This window comes from Bactrocera neohumeralis, chromosome 3 (assembly GCF_024586455.1).
Source record: "Bactrocera neohumeralis isolate Rockhampton chromosome 3, APGP_CSIRO_Bneo_wtdbg2-racon-allhic-juicebox.fasta_v2, whole genome shotgun sequence".
Taxonomy (NCBI): Eukaryota; Metazoa; Arthropoda; class Insecta; order Diptera; family Tephritidae; genus Bactrocera; species Bactrocera neohumeralis.
The window spans coordinates 40,227,243-40,247,566 of NC_065920.1; the positions used below are offsets into that span (position 1 = coordinate 40,227,243).

Genomic DNA, 20,324 nt, shown 5'->3' on the forward strand with positions numbered 1-20,324 from the left:
TTGCAGTCTAAAAGCTTGCATTGGACTTTACCCTTTACACGTTCGATTATGTGGAACGTCTCTGTATTCGTTTAATAAAATTCTCTTATTATTGGTATAAATTCCTTCAGTAGTTCCTAACGCTATGGTATAAGGAGTGAATACGATTCTAAATCCCAAAAGAACCTGAAAGTAGGCGATAATAAGCACCATGAACTTTTAATTTTTTCACACATATTGTATTACCGTAGTCTCTCTCAGGGTTTACTAAATAAAAATATACCAGGTTGCTCAATAAGTTTTGTCATTTAATAAGAAAAACACAATTTTATATTTCAAAATACACTTTATCATTCAGTATAATTTCCCGGAACATTAATACACTTGTTCAAACGGTCCTCTGTGGATCCCATCGCTGAATTGCGAATCCGGAAGGTCTGCAAGATACGCTTCAACAGCCGTTATGTCCTCTTAATTTGATGAAAACCGCTTGTCACACATAAATTTTTTATGTTCTAGAAACAAATGGAAGTCGCTGGGGGCCAAATCTAGTGAATGCGGTGGATGCTCCAGCAATTCGAACTTTAATTCACGGAATTTAGCTATGCACTTGTGACACCGTGCAATTTCCTGATGAAAAACGATTTTTAGCTTCTGCAAACCGGGTATTTTCACGAATTTTTTCCCTCAAGTGGTCCAAAAAGTTGCAGTAATATTCAGAATTAATCCACAAACAAAATTCTTCTCGCATCCCAAAAAACTGATGCCATAACCTTCTTGACCGATTTACGGGCGAAGGCGAACAACTATGTTCATACCACTCTTTAGCCTCTTGTTTTGATTCAGAATCATGGTGATAGAACCAAGTCTCATAATACTGATGAATCAACGCACAAAATCCACTTTATCCTTTTTAAAACGCTCCAAATGTTGCTGAGAGAGTCGCATTCGAATGTGTTCTTGTTCCACTGCAAATGCGGCACACAATTTTCTAAAACCCAAAATTTCACTTAAAATATGGCTCACACTGCCTAATGATATGTGTATATCCTCCACTAAATCTCTCTCAGTCAATCGACGATCTTCCAAAAGCATATCCTGTATTTTGGCTATGATTTCTGGTGTTGATGCGCTTTTTGGACGTCCTTCAAGTGGATCGTCTTCTTACGACCACGTTTAAATTCAGCAACCCATCTTTCTACTGTTCTAATTGTAGGTGAACAATCATTATACACTTTTATTATTCGTTCGTGAATTTCTTTTGGTGCTAAATCTTCCAAAAATAAGAAGTTTATCACTGCACGATATTCAATTTTTTCATTGTAGAAAAAAATACTTTGATACGGCGACACTAAATGGCTTGTAAACAAAGAATGAATTGACAGATTGAAATTAAACTTCACATGCGTTCATATAAAGAGTGTACCAACAAAACAATAAAAAAAATGTGGGCTGGTAGCAACACGCCTTCTTTTATCGAACGACAAAACTTATTGAACAACCAGGTCTTTTCTTTTAAAATTTTTTATTACTGATTCTGTAGTTCATAGAAGCCAAGAAACAACCACAAAAACAAAACATTCATTTCGTGGAAGTTGCCAGCGGCCTAATTCGCTTTTTGGTTTTTGTTATTTGTAAGTTATATTGCTACCGTTAAATATGCCTTGAATTATATTCAAGAAAATTGCCGTTCAAAAAAAAATTTAGTTCGAGTTGATAACGTTTTTTGGATCGATTTTAAATAGGAAAACTTATTAACAGCCAAACTTTGATCTTTAAAGATGGGAGATTCCAAGTAGGGTCGTTTCTAAAAAAAACTTTAATAATGACCCTATCTAATCTGTAGCAATTTGTTCTTTATTTTGCGCTTTAAATTTTTGGTGATTCTAGCAAAAATTCCATATTTTCATGAATTGCAATATTCAACAACTTATCCAAGCTTTTATCTAATTATTATGTGGACTTAATTTAATATTATAAACAAAGAGAATAAATCGTAAGTTAGAGGCATTTTTACCGGAAATATTAAAACCTTATTTTCAAAAGTTAAACGAAATGAAGACTTCCAGTATTCGAAAACTCATAAAGAATAATAAAAAGAATTAAATTGTGAATAGTGATGTGCAGCACTTGCTTGTATATATAGATTACATCATTCATTCATTCATTCATTATTCATCGCCTGTGTACGCAGATGGTGTAAAGATCCGTTATATCCAGAACAAGGTATATTAAGTTTGCCACGAAGTTTGAAACACCCAGAAGCTCATATCGGACACCCATGCCCATCAGTTTATAATTACGCCAACTATGTACATAGTACTTCAGCTCCATTGTCGGAATCGCCGATATTGAAGCACTATAAGGCACTATAAGGTCAAATATATAGATCGACCAAAATCAAAACCTTGTGTGGATATCTTCAATAAATTCGGCATAGATTATTATCCAAGGCAATGCTTCATTCCTCGAATATATCGAACCATTATACAATACAGATATTTACCATGCACCAAATCTAGGAAAATACCCGTGAAAATAGAATCGACACGCACCACCTCTTCGTCGATTTCAAAGCTGCCTTTGATAGGATATTCGCATCATTAGCCTTAACAACCTCCCCGCTAGTTCTGCTTTCTCCAGAAAGGATAAAGCATCGAAGCAAATGGGTCTGCTGGTGAACGAGGGCAAGACGAAATATCTCCTGTCATCAAACAAACAGTCGTCGCACTCGCGACTACGCACCTACGTAATTTCGAGGTTGTAGATAATTTCGTATATTTAGGAACCGACATCAACACCAACAACAACGTCAGCCTGGAAATTTAACGTAGGATAACTGTTGCCAACAGGTGCTACTTCGGGCTGAGTAGGCAATTGAGAAGTAAAGTCCTCTCTCAATGAACAAAAATCAAACTCTATAAGTCACTCATTATCTCCGTCCTGCTATATGGTGCAGAGGCCTGGACGATGCCAACAACTGATGAGTCGATGTTACGACATTTCGAGAGAAAAGTTCTGCGAAAGATTTATGGTGCTTTGCGCATTGGCCACGGCGAATATCGTATTCGATGGAACGATGAGCTCTACGAGATATACGACGACATTGACATAGTTCAGCGAATTAAAAGTCAGTGACTACGGTGGCTAGGTCATGTTGTTCGAATGAACGAAAACACTCCAGCTCTGAAAGTATTCGACGCAGTACCCTAGCTTCTCCTAAAGAAGCTATTCATTTGTCGGAATCACCAATATCGGACCGCTAAGACTACAAACTGGAAAAATGGTTTCTAGTGCCTGTATGAAACACTTTTTCGTTTGAAGGGACTGTACTTTCTTTAAAGGTTAGTCCCATAATACTTTATAGGAAGTCTTTAAAGCATAACGGGATGAAACTGCGCACATGCACACTAACTATCACTTCGTATATGAACTGTCAAAAGCTTTCAATCACTCTAGTTCTAAGAAAACGAGGGCGCACAGTGAACTCAGGCTAAGAGTTGAAATCAAGGTTTGTACGCTTAATAATCAGCTTTTTAAACACTTTTGGTTTATTCTAAAAAAACTGAATAATAACTTAACACACTTACATTATAGCCTAGTTTTTATACTTTCGAAATATTTATTGAATATCTTTTTCAGTCTTATGGAATTTGTTCAATACACAGAACTACAAACTACACAGGTATTTATGTGAGCATTTGATTTCTGCGTCCCAAGTAATAGCATTTAAGGGATTTTCGTAGATTTGTTGGATAATCCAATCCAACATAATGTGCGGACACAGTCACAACAACAACAAGTAAAACAAAGCTTGCAAAATATATCAAATATGCATGATAAAAATGCTAAGGATACTTGGGCCAATAAATATTAATGTAACTGAGGTGAAATAAGTTTCGTTATGTATTAGTGAAAACAAACACATACACACATACACAGCAGCGCTTGAAGGCAAATACATCCGCATAAAATGATGGACGAAGGCAATGAATTTAGGCAAGCAGACCAGCGCCAGCTCCCCCACCTGAAACGTAGCAAAGCCTGCCGAAAATTCACGTGTGCGCCTAAACACGTACAAAGAGATGCCTAAAGACATGTGTATATATTAACCGTTGCATATCTCTTCACAGTTGGTTTACGTAGGGATAGGTGTTTCAAGAAGAGCGACACCATAATCCTTCCCAGAATAGAGTTACATGTGAAAAGGGTATGAAAGCGTGTGAGTGGGAGCAGTTGTGAGGCATGGGAGCCTCGTTTTGGGCGAGCATTTACCACTATATATATGCAACCCTAACAAACGCTTCGTTTCGTAGCTGAAGCACCGTAAGAAAATTTGAATTTTTTTTTCATCCTAATATTAAATAGAGGCAAGCAAACGTACGAAAACTAAAAAGTTGTGCCAAAGTTTTCTGCATATAAAATGCGGATGCGGATGCTCAGCTGTGGCTGCGGGTGGCAGATGTTTGTGGTGTATTGCTGGACCGTGTCAGCAGTAAAGTAATGTCTTCAATGCAGTCAAAGCATCATAAGGAGTGAAGGTGCAAAATGAAATTGGTGGGCAGAGAATGTATTTAGGTTGTTGTTGTAAAGTTTAAAATATTATATACATACACATATTATGGTGCTGAGTTGTTGGCATTTAGCTGCCTTTGAATATTGTTTTAGTTTATTTTTCGCAATCAACCGTCTGCTTAAGGACTCAGTGCTGCATGCCACATGTGTACTATAAATATATACATATATGCGTTATATACAAATATTTGCTGGCTCATCAAAAGCTTAACAAAGCTTATTTTCCCAATTTTAAATATTATTTAAATCTTTTTTTGTGAAAAAAATGTTCTGTACTACAATTTTTAAAGTAGCAAAATAGTTTAGCGCTTAACTGTAAACCCAACCTAATCTTTTACCTGAGTAGTATTGATTATTAATACCTATTGGTTTGACTAGTTACGTATATTTGTTATATTGTTCCTATAACATTTGTTTATAACACCTAAAGCTGAACGAGATAGATATTGATTTATATATTAGGTTGTCAAATATCTCCCTTCCGCCATTTTGTCTTTTGAATTAGCAATACTATATATCTTTGAAAGCTCTTAACATAACCTACGAAACGACGCTATGCATGATTAGTTCGGATATTACGTTCAACAGTTATAGCCGTGTAAACATGGATTTCACTAACGCAGAAATTCGCGCTATTTTTAAGTTTTCCTTCGTTAAAGGCAAATCCGATAGAGAAACATTCCGTGAGTTTAATGGTGTTTTGGGGGATAGTACTCTATCATTTCGAACTGCGGAGGAATCGTTTCGACGATTCAGAGCGGGTGAAAACGACCCCATGGATAAGCCAGCTGGCGGAAGACCTGTGACGACGAATACCGATCAAATCATGGAAAACATCGAGTTAGACCGGCATGTGGCATCTCGTGACATCACTCAGAAGATGGGAGTTTGTCACCAAACCATTTTAAGCCATCTTCACAATATATTCAACAAAAAAGCTTGATGTTTGGGTGGGGCATGATTTGACGCAGGAAAACCTTCTGGACCGAATCAACGCCTGCGATATCCTACTGAAACGGAACAAACTCGACCCATTTTTGAAGCGGATGGTAACTGGCGACGAAAAATAAATCACATACGACAATATCAAGCGAAAACGATTGTGGTCGAAGACCGGTGAATCGTCCCAAACAGTGGCCAAGCCGGGATTGACAGTCAGAAAGGCCTTGCTGTGTGTTTGGTGAGATTGGTACGGAATCACTAACTATGAGCTGCTCCTATATAGCCAGACGCTTAATTATACGATCTACTGCGAACAACTAGACCGCTTGAAGCGTCAAGAATTGGCCAACAGGAAGGCCACCAGGCCAACGCCAGACCAAACACTTCGTTGATGACGCGTCAGAAGCTACGGTAGCTCGGATGGGAGGTTTTATCGCATCTACCATATAGCCCGGACATAGCGCCAAGTGACTACCACCCGTTCGTGTCTATGGCGAACGCCCTTGTTGGTGTAAAGTTGAACTCAAAAGAGACTTGTGAAAAGTGGCTGTTCTACGAGGAGTTGATTATGAAGTTGCCGTCTAGATGGAAACAGATTATCGAACGAAACGGCGCATATTTGAACTAAATCCGATTACTGTAACACTTTCTTATAAAGCATTGGATAACGAGCAAAAAAGCGGAAGGGGGCTATTTGACAGCTTGATATAATACCCACAAACCTTTACTAATTGGACTTTAGACATATGTAATCAAATCTCTTTCCTGAAGTTTCCTTTGTTCCCGGAGTGAACAGACAAAAGTCAACTTGTTGGAAATTTGAGAATTTCATAAATGTATCCATAAGAATATATAATGCGAAGGCCTCCAAAAAACTGTCAAATTTTGGAAAAATAATTTTTCACATTTATGAGTGTGATTCTGGAAAAAGTCATTAGTTGAAAATCTTATATATAAAGATAAGATGAGTTTTTGTCTGTTCGCTATAGCTGATTAAACCGTTGCATGAAATGAAAAATGGCCTGAACACTTTGAAGGGAATCCAATGAGGATGGTTTGTAAAAAAAAAAAAACAAAATAAGAAAATGTTAATTTTTAACAAAAATTTTAACGTACATTTCCAAAAAGTGGCTTTTCCATACTTTTTTTTGTAATTTTTTTTGTTTTGTTTCCCAATTGATTTATTTGTAAATTATTTGAATCGTTCAATTTCTGTTGTTTGTTTTCTTTATTTTGGCTATTTAAAAGGTAAATTATTGAAAATTATTCAGTGAAAACTTTATGAGTGTTTCAAACAAAGTGATCAATTGAAATTTGTTACGATGCCACGAAGAGATCGCGCTAATATCGGTCGGCGTTCTTTTTGCCATCCAACCAATGGAACTTGCGGGCACCATAATCCCACTTCGGTTTGTATGTCTGACAATAAATGTACGAAATACTATCCACGAGCTTTTCTTGCGGAAACGCAAACTGGAAATGTTGGATAACCATTGTATCGGCGTCCCTCACCAGACAGGCCAATGGCAGAACATTCAGCATTCAATTTAGAGGTGTGAATATGGAAGTTGACAACACATGGATCGTACCATATTCGCCACTATTGTCTAGTTCACATTCAAAACTCATATCAATGTTGAGTATTGCAGTTTAGTGAAATCGACCAACGTTACCAACACGGAAGCAACATGGCGGTTATTGGCTTTGAACGAGATGAGATCAGCAAGTATCAAATGGATCGATACCCTAACTGCAATAAAGCGCTTTGTAAGATATTTACTTTTGCAATTAATCAACGTTTTCTGACTGTTGTTCGTCTCGCAGTTCATTTGGAGAATGGCCAAAGAGTGTATTTCAACCCAGAGAATACATTACAGCTAGTGAAAACAACGCCAGCAACGAAAATTGACCTTGACGAGTTTTTTCTCAACTTGCGTCAGTGATCCGTTTGCGAGAACATTGCTCTATTCAGAAATGCCTTGATTTTATACATGGAATGCATCGTCGAAGAAATTATTACGCAGAAAGCAAGGCCAACCAGTAGATGCACAACCAAGTGTGTTCTCAACTAATGCATTAGCACCAATTTAGACAATCCACCGGAAAACGAGTATTGCTTCCACCTTCGGTTGATATTGATTAATGTACGCGATTCAACTTCATTTGAGTCATTGCGTATTGTGAATGGTGCGGTGTGTGCAACTTTTTGAGAAGCATGCCAGTAATTACAGTTGCTGGAACATGATAATCACTGGAATCAAACGATGGACGATGTAATAGCTACATCGCACACTATTCGCGATGATCGTTTCGACATAGCAGCCTTCAACTCCGCGTCAATTATGAGATACAAACAATAATTCGTGACGTTGCTGAAGACATTTTACAACGTATTCGCCAAGAATTGGAAATGGACAAATTTAGGTTGATACTTCCATAGTTTGGATACCACTTCACTTCAACGAAAGATGAACTCATCACGAATGTAATGATCCGAACATTGGCCAAATTATCGTAACTACGATTGATTGAGTGCACGCGCAATTTTAGCAGCCAAAAATACTGATGTTAATGACTTAAACTGGAAGATTCAATCGATCGATCGATCGTCTTGACAATGAAGACGAAGTCGTGAATTATCCAGTGTAATTTATAAATTCTTTGGAGAGACTTGGTATGCCGCCGCATCATTTGCGTCTCAAAGTTGGATTTGTCATTATTATGTTTCGGAATCTTCATGCGCCGAAACTGTGTAATGGAACCCGACTGATTGTGACGGAGCACAGAATGGTTGATTCTACAAATTCCTTTGAGTTCCAACGATTTGCCATTTCAGTTTCCCGGGAAAATTGCATTTGCGCTGACAATCAACAGGACGCAAGGTTAGTCGCTAGAAGTGTGTGGCATAAATCTGGAAATGCTATGTTTTTCACACAGCCAGCTATACGTGGCGTGTTCATGAGTTGGAAAACCATCTTCTCTGTACATTTACGCTCCGGAACAGAAACCAAAAAATGTTATTTATCAAGCTGCGTTACATTAAAAAAAATGTAGAAAAATAGTAAATTAATAAGTTTCAACACAATAAAAATTCAACGTTCTTTTCATTTCAAAACACATAATTTCACGCAGGACAACGCCTGCGGGGTCAGCTATTATTATTATCCGACTATCAGACTATTTACTATATATTTTCAGAACACAAAACTTCTAAAAAGGTGGAACATGTGCTATTTACACTAATGCTTATTTTCAACCTTCGAGAAATAATCGATGTTATCTTTTAACTACAGGTGAGTTTTTGAAATACAACACCAAAAATATAAATCAATGACCCTAAATTTACGCATTAAGTAAGCAGCAATATTATACCAATCATAAAAACGAGTAAGCAACTCAGTGTTTGTTAGTCACATCAATCGAATGACCAGCCCCTGGTAATAAGTTGTGTGGGATTGCAGGCAACACGAGCATCCAATAAATAAAATCTGTGCACACAAGCATACCTTAAGGTAACTAAAGTTTATGCATAGATTTTTTTATTTATTGCGCAATAAATACGCGACGTAATGGCAAAATCATAGAAACGTGAGTCTTTACGGTTTTGTTTTACTTATGTTCGATGCAAGCATAAGCGCCCACAGCGATATCAAATACCGGAGTCGTATTAACCTTTTACATACTCTATGTCATAACTATTGGTGATATATATTTGCATATATAATATAAATAAATACAGTGGTACCTCGACATACAAGTGCCCCAACATACGAGTTTTTCGAGATACGAGTCCGGTCGCGCCATCACGATCAGTTAGCAGCGTGCTTCCGCTGTGATAAGTTGTGCAGTTGAAAGGATCTATGAAAAATTGGAACCCGGTGTTTCAGTAGAGAGGAGATTGTATCTCTGGGGAAATCCATGGGTCTAGAGGTGGAAGAGAGAGACGTGAACGAGCTCATCAAGGAGCACACCCAGGAACTGACGACTAAGGAGATATAAGAGTTACAGTCACAGTAGCATACTGAGGTTATGCAAGAAATTGGTTTTGAGGAGTCAGAGGAAGAGGTTATTTCGACAAGTGAGATAAAGGAGATCTTAGGAATGTGGGAGAGAGTTTCACAGTTCGTGGAAAAAAACACCCAGAAAAAGTTGCAACAGCTCGTGCATCTGACCTTTGTAATGACACTTGCCTAACTCATTTCTGGAACATTCTGAGAGGGAGGAAGAAACAAACCTCCTTGGACATGTTTTTTCTAAACGGCCTACAAGTGAAAGCGAGAAAAATGTAGCGAAAAAGGCAAAGACCAGTGAGGATATCTAATTTATTTCTTTACATTCTCTTTTTTGTTTTTGTGTAATAAATATTTGATATTTATAAATACGGTTTTATTATTCAAAACTACGTAACAAAAATAACTGGGGTGACATTTTGGAGGTTGGAACGGATTAATGGTAGTTCAATTGTTTTGTATGGGGAAATTTGCTTCGAGATACGAGTAATTCAAGATACGAGCAAGGTTGCGGAACGAATTAAACTCGTATGTCGAGGTACCACTGTATATATTTACATATTTACGCATATACTCTTGAACCGTTTTAGTAGCTTCACAATCTGTGGCAGAGTTCTTGGCATATAGCTAACCACTGATTTGTAAGGGCTACTCTTTTTCGATTCTCCTTATTACGCGCCACAAAAGCCTAACGGCGTTGTTTTAAAGTTGCAACTTATTTGGACACTTTTTCCTTTCCACATTATATTTGCTTGCCTCAAAGTCTTATAGATGCCTACACAATCAGCGTGAGGCACACTAACAAAGGCAGCGAGTCTCTGTTTCAATTTCTCAAAAATCGCTCGCGGATATCAAAGAAATTATAATTTTTAAACACTTCACTGCTTCGACAATGTTCTGCGACGTTCCTCGCACCCACCGTTGCCTACTTCTGGGCGCTATAAGGACATTTTCTTTGCTGCCAACCTTCGTCCCGGCTGAAAGCTGCCGCGCCGCGCTTTCTTTGCGCCCTCGCGACGTCGTTGCCGCCTTTGCCAGTTTTGGTGCTTCCGCCTTCATTAGTTTGGCATTGGCTTCGGCATAACTGTGTTACGTAGCTTTACTGTTACGATTATTGATAAATTTTTAATGTATATATGTATGTATGTATGTGTGAACTTACCATCACAGCGTTGCGTTTGAAATCCATGAAATTTTTCACCTCAGCTGCCAATTCGCGCAGCAACATGATGCCATCCTTTCGCTTCACTTCGATGTCACTGTCCTTAAAACGCTGTATAGAGAAAAGAGCGCAAAATGGAAACAAAAATTAGTGAAATTTGTACGCTTATGAAAATGTGCAAGGATATTAAAATTTTAACTTGATTGGCAGGATTTCAGCAAAAACTTTGATTTATCATTGATTCTCCTGCTGTTTCGTGAAATTTTTTAAGATTTTTAATGCGCGGAAGTGAGAAAAAGTATGTATGTATATATACATAAATAGCATAAGTATTATATATCGCAGAGTCTTTATAAAAGATGAATAATAAAAATAACGCTTGAAAGCCTTCACTTTAGAAGATATTCATCAACATCAATGATCTATAAATGTTCATAAAGCCTTCCTGTTAAACAGAAACAATGTCGTGTAGCTCTGTCTCAGTCTATGGTCCCTATCCTCAGACCTGCATTACACATGGAATTAGTTATAATCAGCGGCTGGAAGATTTGTTAGTCGAGTTTTTAACGTAAAAATATCAAGTAAAAGTAATTTTGAAGATGTGTAAATCCCGAACCCTTAGGTTTGATTTTAAGTCATTTTTCCTATTTAATTTGTAAACATCTATTACCTTCTTTCGAAAATTTGTATAACAATACTCCAACACTTAAAGTCCTAAATAAATCTTCACTTTTAGGTTTGCCACAATCCAGAATAAAATTTAACGATATTAACGAAGCTTCGGCATTATACACAGCCTCGGTGTTTGATATATAAAGTTGTCAAATATCTCCCTTCCGTTTTTTTGTTCTTTATTCAATGCTTTATAAAAATTTTTACAGTGATCGGATTTAGTTCAAATATGCGCCGTTTCATTCAATAATCTGTTTCCATCTAGACGGCAACTTCATAATATCCCCATCGTAGAAGCCCCCCTCCTTATTTGCGAATAAATCGGACTTTACACCAACAAGGGCGTTCGCCATGGACAGGAACAGGTGATAATCAATTGACTATATGGTGAATGCGATAAAACCCCCCATCCGAGCTCTCGTAGCTTCTGACGAGTCATCAACGTAGTGTGTGGTCTGGCGTTGTCCTGGTGGAATACTATACCCTTCCTGTTGGCCAAATCTGGACGCTTCTGGTCGATCGCCTGCTTCAAGCGGTCCAATTGTTCGCAGTAGATGGTAGAATTAAGCGTCTGGCCATATGGGAGCAGCTCTTAGTGGATGATTCCCTTTCAATTCCACCAAGCACACAGCAAAACCTTTCTGGCCATCAATCCCGGTTTGGCCACTGTTTGGGACGATTCACCAGCCTTCGACCACAACCGTTTTCGCTTGATATTGTCGAATGTGATCCATTTTTCGTCGCCGGTTACCATCCGCTTCAAAAATGGGTCGAGTTCGTTCCATTTCAGCAGCATATCGTAGGCATTGATTCGGTCCAGAAGGTTTGTTTGCGTCAAATCATGCGGCATCCAAACATCAAGTTTTTTTGTGTATCAAGCCTTCTACAGATGGTTTAAAATGGTTTGGTGACTTACTCGCATCTTCTGGGCGATGTCACGAGATGCCACATGCCGGTCTAATTCGATGTTTTTTATGATTTGATCGGTATTCGTTGTCACAGGTCTTCCGCCAGCTGGCATATCCATGGGGTCGTTTTCACCCGCTCTGAATCGTCGAAACCATTCCTCCGCAGTTCGAGGTGATAGAGTATCATCCCGAAAACATTATTAATCTCACGGAACGTTACTATATCGGATTTGCCTTTAACCTATAACTGTTGAACGTAATATCCAAACTAATCATGCATACCGTCGTTTTGTAGGTTATGTCACGATACGAGCCCTGTAGCGCTTTATATATAGCCGCGAAATTCAAAAGACAAAGAGACGGAAGGGAGATATTTGACAACCTATTATATTTTCATAGAAGGATAATATAACCAAACTAATAATGATTGCGGACCATGTCGAATAAATAAAAAAAATGATTACGAAGATGTTGAGATAATGGCAGATAGGAACAGTGTGTACAGGAACAGAGTGTAAGTTTTTCCTTATGAGAAAAATATGTATGACACTTATTTATAAACATATGAGCATGTGAAATAAAACTTTGTTTGTCCTCAAGATTTAGGAAGAGTCAATAAATTGATTTATGAAATTGAAAGGAAGAAATGACAAGGCTATTTTTGCTTTTGGATTAGAAAAATATTTCTACCCAATCCTTTACAAGGAACTGTGACATACCAGTATTTATTGTCGAACTGCGGTTAAAAACTGAGTTTTGTTCCCTTGAATTTGAATAAGCTAGTACTAGAGAACCTGCGCTGACTCAAGTCTCTTTTCGTTATGATAATTTTGAAAAGTGTGCCTTTAAACAATCGTACTTATTGTAACTTTGTCAAGCTGAGAAATAACATCTCGCTTATTTCAAGCCTTAAGAAGCCAAAAACTCACTGGTTGAGTATGTTGAACATTTACTGTACTTTAATTATTCTTAGTTATATCAACATTAGCCAGAAAACTGTCGATGCTGTTTACGTACAGAGACAGAAACGGTAGATCTCATCAAATGGCGTAGAGTATAGCTTTGCTATGAAACGAAAGAATTGTTGAAAGAGTATTTACTCAGGCAAAATCGTTTGGTAATTTACAGCTGGATAACGAAGAAAAACCTACAGCAAATGCGAACTTTTAAGTAATATTTATTAAATTTAAACCCAATTTAGACTTGAGTTGAATTTGTTTGATATATGGGGGATGCCTTTACCTCAACCGATATCAGCCTCCACCACGCTTTGGAATGATTGTAAGATACTTAAGAAAGGCCTTTCGTGTTAAAAGCTTTCTCCGAGGGAAACCAATGCTGGAAACAAGAAAGAAAAATAACTTCGTTTAAATCGAAGCTATAATATCTTTCGCAAATACAAAAGGTTCCTTGGATGAACTTGAATCCGATTGTTTATTTTGTATGTCAGCCATATGCTACAGTGACGAGATCCCAAAAATTACTCCGGATATTGTATTTTTGCCTAGGATAATGATCCAGGACAAATTACGTGAAGATAAGTCGTCAAACAATTTCCCATACAAGCACTTGAATCCGAATGTTCAGTTTGTATGGCAGCTATATGCTATAGAGGTCCGATAACGCTGTTGCGACAAATAACCAGCTTCTTTGTGAGAAAAGAACAAGTGCAAATTTTCAGATCGATATCTCAAAAATTGTGGGACTAGATCGTATATATACGGGTAGACAGAAAGACATGGCTAAATCGACTCAGGTCATCAGCTCATCATGCTGATCATTTATACATGGCATACATTTTATAGGGTCTACTACGTTTCCTTCTGGGTGTTCATTCAACTCTTCCCACCCCACTTGATAATTGAAAAATGTTGTGCTTTCCGAGCAAAAGCGGCCAATTAATTTTCCGGCAAAGCTTAAATCAGTGAAGACGCTTCCATTAGTCTTAAATACAGCTTGGAGTAACTTTCTATTTTGTTTGACTAATAAAAATTATAAAACTAACTAATTAGGCGAGTAATTGCTTAACTGGCGCACTGTGATGTCACACGGTGCGTACAAGTGCCACACCCATTTTGCTGAGGTAAAATGAAATTTTAGCGCTAAACACTTCAGCGGCACGCTGGGGCATTCATGTAACGTTGAACTTATTAAATATGCCCAGACAGAGAAAATCACCAATTTGTCTGAGCATTTCGCAAATTATTTATTTGCACTCAAAGTTTAAACTTCCACTGTTGTTGTTGTAACGTACATACATATATATTCGCATAATAATGTCTGAAATCCTCCCATGTCCAAACTTGCAGACGAGCCTAATGATTTCAGATGAATTTTTCGATTATTGAAAATTGCCTTGGGATATCACTCAACTCAACAGCTGAGAGGCGTTTTTAGGCACTTGGTTATTTGAGTGGTTATGCATATGTTTGTGTAGTTATTCAACTTTGCTTTGTTCAATTTGAATTTACCTCATTGCAATTGTCTTCCATACTATAAAGTTTATGTAAACAAAATCTGCACTTTATTTGTACTCAACGCGCAAGTCAACCCAATATTTTGAACTCCACATTCAGGTTGAGTTGAATTACCCAGGAGAAGGAGTACAACTCTACCTCTACACTCCATCTTGCGCTGCGCCAGTCAATAGAAAGAGAATTGAGAAGCTAAAGAGCGCTAGAGGGATTTTCATAATAACACCTTGGTTGGAGTGGTTGTGGCGCTGAAGATTTGCTTGTACCTCAGCAAGCTCATTACTTTAACACTATGCATATACATATGTATATACATTTACTGGGTAGAACGCTATACAAAAATATCTCGCTTTATTATTGTGCCATGCAGCATAACTGTATTCCCACATTCATTCAATCATTTTACTATGTTTCTCATGCATTCACAGCTCTTCGCTATCTCTATACATAATGCGTAAAACTCTTTTGCTGGCAGTTGGGAAAAGTTTTCTAATTAATTCGCAAAAAATTTTAATGGAAATGAAACCGGCGAAACTAAGTGTACGCATGAATGGTGCGTGCATGAGTAGGCGGGTACATACGCTCACATTTTGCGTGAGTATATTAGAAGTAGGAAGTTCTCTTGAAACTCCCAGTCTGCCACATAATGTAGGTGCCATTGTTTATAAAATACAAAATATGTATACATATATTTTTTTTTTTTTCAACAAAAAATGAAAAATTTAAAATCTCGACAGTGACTCCCGATAGTTTTCGAATGGGTGAATCCGTGATAGTTGCTGTTGTTCTTCTTCTTCTTCTTCTTTACTGGCGTAGACACCGCTTACGCGATTAAAGCCGAGTTAACAACAGCGCGCCAGTCGTTTTTTCTTTTCGCTACATGGCGCCGATTGGATATTCCAAGCGAAGCCGGATCCTTCTCCATCTGGTCTTTCCAGCGGAGTGGAGGTCTTCCTCTTTGTCTGCTTCCCCCGGCGGGTACTGCGTCGAATACTTTCAGAGCTGGAGTGTTTTCGTCCATTGGGACAACATGACCTAGCCAGCGTAGCCGCTGTCTTTTAATTCGCTGAACTATGTCAATGTCGTCATATATCTCATACAGCTCATCGTTCCACCGAATACGATATTCGCCGTGGCCAACGCGCAAAGGACCATAAATCTTTCGCAGAACTTTTCTCTTGAAAACTCGCAACGTCGACTAATCAGTTATTGTCATCGTCCAAGCCTCTGCACCATATATCGAGAGAGGACTTTACTTCTCAATTGCCTATTCAGTCCGAAGTAGCACCTGTTGGCAAGAGTTATCCTGCGTTGGATTTCCAGGCTGACATTGTTGGTGGTGTTTATACTGGTTCCCAAATATACGGAATTATCTACAACTTCAAAGTTTTGACTGTCAACAGTGACGTGAGAGACAAGTCCCGAGTGCGACGACTGTTTGTTTGATGACAGGAGATATTTCGTTTTGCTCTCGTTCACTGCCAGACCCATTTGCTTTGCTTCCTTGTCCAGTCTGGAGAAAGCAGAACTAACGGCGTGGGTGTTGAGGCTGAAAGATTATACCTGCTCGTATTAATTTCTCCAGCAGCAGATTTAAAAAGTTGCACGATAGGTAGTCGCCTAGTCTAAAACCTCGTTTGGTATCGAACGGCTCGGAGAGGTCCTTACCGATCCTAACCGAGCTTTTGGTGTTGCTCAACGTCAGTTTACACAGCCATATTAGTTTTGCGGGAATACCAAATTCAGACATCGCGGCATAAAAGCAGCTCCTTTTCGTGCTGTCAAAGGCAGCTTTGAAATCGACGAAGAGGTGGTGTGTGTCGATTCTCCTTTCACGGGTCTTTTCCAAGATGTGGCGCAAGGTGAATATCTGGTCAGCTGTTGATTTTCCAGGTCTAAAGCCACACTGATAAGGTTCAATCAGTTTGTTGTTGTTTTAGCAGGTATTGTTTCAACAACTGATTGCAGAACTAACAGCGTTCTAACCCAGCAGTATATGAAAAATAGTGCTTTCAACTTTTAGAAGAGAAATTAAGGAGTGACGTACATTTCGAAATTTCAAAAAATCGTTTACTTTGTGTTTATTGAAATAATACTGCACGTCCATTTTAGTTTTGCTAATTCTTGGAATAGTCACGGTCTATTTTCATTCTTAAATCAACCTATCGTCCATTATGCTGACCACCGCGAGAAGATGTTTCCTGGCGGTGTCTCCCAAAACCAGCTGACGCTGGCGGAATTTCCGCAATTCACAAAATGTTATTCAAATGTTGTCCTTTGATATACTCGAAAGTTGTAATAAATTATGTCATGTATTATATGAAAAAATGGTGATAATAAGCATTTTATCGGCCGTCTAACTCATCGACAAGTTTAGAATTTTTTGTTATAGAAATAGTTAAAAAACAATAATATGAAAACATTGCTTCATATGTCGTTGCAAGCCTGTGTAAACAGACGTGTAAACTTGGAGTTCACTAACGCCGAAATTCGCGCTATTTTAAAGTTTTCATTCATTATAATTTCTATTTTTCATTTTGCTGCAATTTTTTAATTTTTGACTTCAGTATCGTCGTCATAATCAGCATAAATACTTGTATGTAGCTATATTGCGCATAATTAAATCCGACGAGTGACATTGCGTGTGACATGGGCGAAGTAGAAAGCGAAAGAAGTAAGTTAAAAGGTTTGTAAAATCGTTCTGCCTTCAGTGATTTTATTTTTTAATTAATTTCGAAACAAAAATATGCCATTACAAACACACATACGCAAATACTCTTACATAAATAGAGGAGTTTAAGACAGATCCGCAGAAGGAGCGAAGAGAAGCCAACTCAACGCCTTGGTGGAGCTAGAGATAAATCTGTGACAGCATAAACATATTTCGCTCAGCATTGTATTCATTATTGTCATTTTCATCATCAACATAATCATCTACATAATATTTATTGTAAAGATGACTATCAACGACGCAATGTTACGTATACGACCCGTACGCCATAATACTGACACTTACATACCAACCAGTGTCAGCTGAATCTGCCTGCTGCATCCCTCCACCATTGCATCTCTCTCTCTTCTGCTCACTCTGCCAACATTTACATTCTCTCAACTTCTATGCAGCAATGTCGATGTGAAAACTTTTCTTGAAATTTCTACTTTTTTTTATTTGTTTTGCAACTGCTCCTATCACAAATGGTTTTCTGTTGTACATGTGTAGGGGTGTGTGTGTGGCGCCAGAACGACAGCAGCCAAGCAGTTATGTATAAGAGAAGGAGACAATGCAACCAAGTGCATACCAAGAGATAGTAACTAAAATGTGGCATCTCCAACGGAGTAACACATTCTTTAATTTGAAGTTCTTTCCAACGCATTACTATTTCTGTTCCGTTGCCTTTTTCATCAGGCTACTCGGGCTATGGCTTTAACTTTTGCTCCTCCTTCGTCTTTAAGTAGAATGGGTGATGGTTGCAGTTTGTGTTTTCTTGCTGCTTCGTTTCGATATCTCTACTGTTTTTCTTCAGTTTGGTTGTGCTTGAAATGTCACGGGATTTATAAAGCTCTGTTTGTACTATGTATGTTAGGGTGGTTCTTAGTAATCGTTTCGATCGATTTTTCGTTTATTTCATCACGCTCAATCAGTAGTATTATGATCAAAAAGAGCTCATAGGTCATGCAGTAAAGAAAAAATTAAAAGCTAATAAAAGTGAAAGCAAAATTAAAAATTGGTCGACTCTTCTCAGTTACAAGAGGCTTTGTGTACAATTTTTGTGCCTTCAGCTGGAGCATGGCTCCAAGTAAATATTTAGACCCCTGCATCGCTGAGCCAACTGTCGATAGCATTTTCTCAATTACCATATCTACAAGGAGGTAGAACCTGAACGGAGTTGTTGCACTAGAAACTTCTAAGTTCATTCACGAATATGCGATGGAAGTCAGTCCAGAGCCATAATCCGTAAAACGAGAATTGTATCGAAGTTGTTAAGTTTTTCATAAAAAGAACAAGGCATATTATTAATAAGAGGACTCAATTCCAGACCAGAATATATACCAAGCGAGAGTGCACGCTTAGATCAGTTTTTGTCCTTCGCGATCCGTTCTAGATGGAGTGTCGTTACATACAGTAGCTCATGAAGAGTAGAATTCTTTCTGGAAGCCAGCGCTTAATGCGAATTTCAACAGAACCCCAAATACTTGAAGCATTGCCTTGCCAATGCGGAACGAGTGCAAAAGATATTCTCCATTGTTTGCCTAGTATTTGTCTCTTCGTTTAGTCAGCTCCATTCTGTAAGCGTGCAGCGGGAGTATTCCAATCATGTATTAACAGTACCAGATTACCAGTAGGAATTTTGTGCATTTTACTGTTCTACATATGACATTTGAAGGTTTGCACCCCAGTAAATTCGCACTTCCGAAGATGGGAGTGTCCAAGATAGTGTTTGTCCCACTTGGCTGGAGTTGTGGGCAGTACCACCGCGATAGCGCTTTAATCGACCGCTTGGGTGGTCGGTGCTACTGATCCGCTCGGCATTGGAGACGAATCCTCTAGTGCGTATAGGCGCACGCACACAAACTTTGGGCGCTCTAGCTAGGCTTCAAGCAACCGGGGGGGTCGGCAGGTCATGGATAGCCGAACGACCTATAGTAGCAGGTTAGTTGCGAAATAAGTTCAAATGAATAAGCAATCCCCGACAATGAGCGGCAGGAGTGGAGCTTTGGATATCAGGTCGTCAAACCAAACTCTGGTTGTATTTTTTTTCTGCACACGAGATTGCTACCATTAAGGTGGCGGAAGATCTCATGCGCTGGAGTACAGGCTTCTTTAAAGAACACACTATCCACTCAGATTGCTTTGAACTAACTAACCGTGTGCTCCTTGACTACATAAGGAATGCCTTCGCTATCAATGGCATCGAGTCACTTTAAGTTACGACTAGTATGGATGTCAGCCCACAACAGGCAAAGCTGAGGCATCGCAACCCCGCTAGCCGTAGAATGGGAACTCGTCGGTACTTTTTTCGTGCAATCTTGTTGGATATCTGGAACTCGCGGGAGCTTTATCAGTGCTACACTACCATTAGCTCTAGTCCGCTCTTGAATTGTGAGCTCTTCGCTCTTCCTAACCTAAGCTATAGGCAAAACTACTGAATTTTGGTGAAAAACACTATATGTGAAATACATTTTCTAGACTGTTGATGAAATGTAAAAGGGAAAGTATAGAAGTTATTCACGTGAGCTCCCTTTTATATAAAGTGCCCTAAGTACTATAAGCCACTCCGATAGCTATGAACATACTCTTTTAGATTGCTGGAATCAAGAAGTTATAAGCATGCAGTCTGAGGAGAATTGATATATATGCATAGTGCTTAACTTAAACAGGGCATTGAGTGAAACCAACAAAAAATTCTAGCCCAGAAATTGAACCGACATTTTGTATTTTGAATTTCGGGCCATGTATAAAGCGCTACAGAGCTCGCATCTGGCAATGCTATACATCTTTGAAAGGTCTTGACATAGCCTACAAAACGACGCTATGCATGATTAGTTTGGATATTGCGTTCAACAGTGATAGACGTGTAAACATGGAGTTCACTAACGTCGA

At 38.5% G+C, this 20,324-nt stretch overlaps 1 protein-coding gene across 2 annotated transcripts in view; it reads right to left on the bottom strand.

Moving 5' to 3' along the window:
* The window catches only part of LOC126752530 (voltage-dependent calcium channel subunit alpha-2/delta-3), a 131,698-nt gene that overhangs the window by 30,389 nt on the left and 80,985 nt on the right, over positions 1-20,324 (bottom strand). For both annotated transcript variants that reach the window (XM_050463411.1, XM_050463409.1), the window contains exon 4: positions 10,669-10,779. In XM_050463411.1, coding sequence (XP_050319368.1) covers positions 10,669-10,779 — 111 coding nt within the window. The remainder of the gene's footprint in view (positions 1-10,668; positions 10,780-20,324) is intronic.